Source organism: Psittacula echo, assembly GCF_963264785.1.
Source record: "Psittacula echo genome assembly, chromosome: 3".
Taxonomy (NCBI): Eukaryota; Metazoa; Chordata; class Aves; order Psittaciformes; family Psittacidae; genus Psittacula; species Psittacula echo.
Window position 1 is genome coordinate 83,404,676 of NC_137736.1, and position 4,593 is coordinate 83,409,268.

At 51.9% G+C, this 4,593-nt stretch overlaps 1 protein-coding gene across 1 annotated transcript; it reads left to right on the forward strand.

Moving 5' to 3' along the window:
* Window positions 1–622: 622 nt before the first annotated feature.
* On the forward strand, window positions 623–2,513 carry KCTD12 (potassium channel tetramerization domain containing 12; the record flags this gene model as incomplete). Its single annotated transcript, XM_080612905.1, has 1 exon — window positions 623–2,513. The coding sequence occupies one exon, from the start codon at window positions 623–625 to the stop codon at window positions 1,628–1,630; it is 1,008 nt and encodes a 335-aa protein (XP_080469031.1). The 3' UTR covers window positions 1,631–2,513.
* Between the last annotated feature and the right edge of the window lie 2,080 nt (window positions 2,514–4,593).

Consider the following 4,593-nt stretch of genomic DNA (forward strand, 5'->3'; position numbering starts at 1 on the left):
GCACCTCGGGGCGAGCGGAGGGACGCTCTTGCCTGCGAAAAGACGAGACGCCTCGGAGAAGCGGCCAGGGAACGAGCCGAAAGCCCCAGGGGCGCGGGGAGGGGGGTGAAGGGGCAAGGTTTTACGCCGCCGGCTGCATACCGCGGTGCCCGTCCACCGGGCGGGAAGACGATCGCCCCCGCAGCAGGGGAAGGAGGACCGGGAGGGGGGGGGGGGACACAACGACGGGGGACCCTGCGTCAGTGCGGGGCCGTCCCCTTCCCCTCCCCGTGCACTCGGCTCTGCCTCCCGCCAGGCCCCCCCTCACACACCCCCCCCCCCCCGCCTCCCGCGAGGTGCGGCCGCGCTACATAAACTCGGCCCCGTCGCCGCCGCCGGGGCTCTCCGCTCGCAGCCCGACGGAGGCGCTTGGCCAGCACCGGGCAGCAGAGCGGCTGAGGGGAAAAGGGTTGGCGGCGGCCGCGCGGCTCCGGGGACAGACGGGGCGGGAGGATCCGGCGGGCAGCGGCGGAGGGTTGCGAGGCCCCCCGCGGACGGCGGCGGCCCCGCCGCAGCCCAGGCGGTCGGAGGAGAAGGAGGAGAAAGGGCGGCGGCACTCCGCCGGCGGCGGACTCGCTCCGGTATGGCCCTGGCGGACAGCGCCCGCGGGCTGCCCAACGGCGGCGGCGTGTCGCCGGCGGCAGGGAGCGGGGCGGCGGGGAGCGGGGCGGCGGCGGCGGCGGCGGGCGGCTGGTCGTCCTTCCCGGAGATCGTGGAGCTGAACGTGGGAGGGCAGGTGTACGTGACGCGGCGCTGCACCGTGGTCTCGGTGCGAGACTCGCTGCTCTGGCGCATGTTCTCGCAGCAACAGCCCAGCGAGCTGCCCCGGGACAGCAAGGGCCGCTTCTTCCTTGACCGCGACGGCTTCCTCTTTCGGTACATCCTGGACTACCTGCGGGACCTGCAGCTTGTGCTGCCCGAGCACTTCCCCGAGCGCAGCCGCCTCCAGCGAGAGGCCGAGTACTTCCAGCTGCCGGACCTGGCCCGCCGCCTGGCGCAGGCTCGGGCCGCCGCCGCTCGCCCCGCCGCACTGCACCGCGACGGATCGCTCTGCGCCGAAGAGCCGCCGCCGCAGCCGCTTCTCGGCTACCTGGAGGCCGAGCCGCTGGAAGGAGGCGGCGGTGGCGGTGCCTCGGCGTCCGCCCCGTCTCCCACCGCCAGCCGCAGCCCCTCGGGCGGGCCACTGCTCACGCCCTCGCAGTCGCTGGACGGGGCGGGCGGGAGGCGCTCGGGCTACATCACCATCGGCTACCGGGGGTCCTACACCATCGGGCGGGAGGCGCAGGCCGACGCCAAGTTCCGACGGGTAGCCCGCATCACCGTCTGCGGCAAGACGGCGCTGGCCAAGGAGGTCTTCGGAGAGACGCTGAATGAGAGTCGCGACCCCGACCGCCCTCCTGAGCGCTACACTGCCCGCTACTACCTCAAGTTCAACTTCCTCGAGCAAGCCTTCGACCGTCTGTCCGAGGCCGGTTTCCGCATGGCAGCTTGCTCCTCCACCGGCACCTGCGCCTTTGGCCCTGAGCAGGGTGGCCCTGCCGAGGACAAGATCTGGACCAGCTACACTGAGTATGTCTTCTGCCGGGACTGAGCATCTGCCCAGCCCGTGGCGGGGGGATAAGGTGGTGGCCCCTGCACACCCTCACGGTCCCCTCCTGTCATGGAGGAAGGAGGACGTGGAGGGGGGCAGTATCCCTCTGCACTTTCTTCACCCCCGTGCATGTGTCCATGCACAAGGGCAGGTCAGCCTCCAGCACAGCCCCCATCACCCCTACATGCAGCTCCTGATGGCCTCAGGGACAGGAGGTCATCATGTTTGCTTTGGCCACCATGTCCCTTTTTGTCTACCGTGTCCCTGCTCAACCACTGTATTCCAGCTCATCCTGACATCCTCCCTCCAATGCCTCCCAGTAGCTGTGTTGGTAGTGAGGAAGGAGAGGTATTGGGAGTACACAAATACTTGTCCCAGGAAAGCGTGTGTGTGTCCAGCCCCTGCCCCACAGGAGCTGAGGGATAGCTTTGTCAGGGTGGAGTGTTTTAAAACCCACCCATTTAGGGCCTGAGCAACCTTCCAGTTGCTTTTCAGCAATTTCTGTTGAAGATAGCATGACAAATGGCTGTCTTTTCTCATCCCCATGTCCTTAAGTGGGATTTCACCTTTGTGGGTGGACCCACAGTGGTCCATTTTATCCTCTCACCCTATCAAAATGCCTGTCTATGAAGGACCGTCACATTCAAGTGCTACCTGACTGTGAGAGGTTGGCACTCCTGCTCAGACTTCATCTATAGAGATGAGTAATTCTGAAGGAGGCACATGCATGTGGCCCTTCAGGACCGGTTGCATCCACCTCCCCTGCCTGCTCCCTACCTTTCCGAACTCCCCTCTCCATGTTCTTAAACTGAACCAGGGCTTGCATAGCAGGGGCATAAGGCTGATACGAAAGGATTAGTTCTCTGGATAACGAATCATTTGAACTATAATGTGTCCTCAGAGCCACATGTATGTTTCCTTGAAAGGTAAAACAACAATGCTTTGAAAAATTAGAGTGCTTGTGAATCGTAATTTTCATGGGTGGTGTAAAGTCCTTAAAATTATCTTGAAGTTACTGGCCATAATATGCTTAGAAATCCCAATGTGTATTTCCTTAAATACCCTCAGAATGAGGGGGGTGAGATGAAGACAGGCTTGCCAGAGTGAAGGTAGGACCTGCTTCCTGGGAAGCTAAAATCATGTACCTTGAATTAATTAATGCAGAAATACATTCCAAGTGTAATCAGGAGCACCCTGCTTGTTAGTTTTGGTCACGTTAGTGCTGTAAAACTTAGAAGCCAACAGAACTGATGCAGAAACCACTTTTTTAAGAACCAGTTTCTTAGATTTTATGGCAGTACTACCAGGGCAGTGACACTGCTGAGGGTTAAGTACCTCTTCCTAGCCAAAATTAGTGCTTCTTAGAAAGAATTAAGCCCCATCCTTGCAAAACTGAGAGCGATGCCAAGTTTCTTCAGGCAAAATTACCCTTTCCAAGCTGTATTTTGTTTGCATTATCTAACCATTTTTCTTTCCCAGAGGAGGCAGCAATAGCTTGCTTTGGAACAGATGATCCGAGCAGCAGGGTTTACGGTAGGGAAGATTGAGCAAGCTGCTCAATCTCAATAAATTAATGAAGATTAGGGTACAAAAGCATTTTCCTTTGAAACCTGAACTTGATTTAAAATCCTATACTGTCCCTTCAGACCTTCACAGAAAAATATCCTAAATGTATCTGAAGCGTTGAGGGATCTAACAGTACATAGTAAAGGCTTGAAGTTATATTTTTAAAACTCTTAAATAAGAAATTGTTCTAAGTCCAAATTTAAAAATACTTCTAGCACTTGTATTCTAACCAAAGAATTTCACTGTAGGGTTTTATTTTTAAAACCTTAATTCCTTTGAAAAGAGCTATTGCTACATGTGTATTGAGTTTCAGTGCTCAGCCTCTGTGTTCACCACTTGGTCTTTCATTAAGTGCATGCACAATGCATAAAAATGAAAATAATTGGCATCACCATAGTTTGGTTTTTGTTTTTGTTTTTTTTTAATATTGTCAAGATTGCTTGTCAGTTTGATTAAATTGAAGATGCACATATGAAAGCACTGGATATTGTAGATAGTTGCACAATGGAGTATTTTTAAAAGGAGAGACATGTATACCTGCCAACTTACATGAGCAATAAGACAGAGTGAGAGGCCAATATACCTGAAGACAGAACGAAACCTGTTTGTCCCATGCCTTACTCTGAAATGATTTCTTTGTGCTTAACATTTATACCACAAGTGAAAGGACATTGATCACAGCTACTAGATCTTTACAATGCCGTTCTTGAGAATAATGACCATCCTTTTCTAGTTTCTGTTAAGTAATTCTGAAGTATGTTTTTTAAGATTTTATATAAAATCAGATTTCAGTAAAGTGTTCAAATTTGCTCTAGATAGCTTTTTTTCTTTTTTTCAAAGAAGCTGGTAGCTTACTATATCCATCATAGGACCTATGAATAGTGGCAGTTTAAACTGAACTTCGGATTTAGTGTATATATATACAGTATATAAACATTTTACACGAATCATTTAGTTTTTTAATCATTTTAGTGCTACAGAATTTCATAATATATCTAGCTGAGCATTTGCATATTATGCTATGTACATAATATCATAATGTTTTACTGGTTTCCTATACCTGTTTCTATGGAAAAATTGAATATGAATATTAGCTTGTAGAACTGAAATCAATTACATATTTGCTTGAATGTGAATCATAGCTAAACTTACAGGTACCTGAATGCATCTCTAAAACAGTCATCTCCTGTATTTTGATGAGTGATTGCCTATCTGTTTGCTGACCGGTGACCCAGAAATTCTCACATTTTACGTGAAAATGGGTGTAATAAAACCATAAACTGATGATTTTTTAATCTTTGTGCTAAAAACTCTGAGCATTACTAGTATTAGGAAATGGGGCCCTACATTTACTGATAACTCACTACATCTAGGCTTAAAATGCCATAAATGTAATA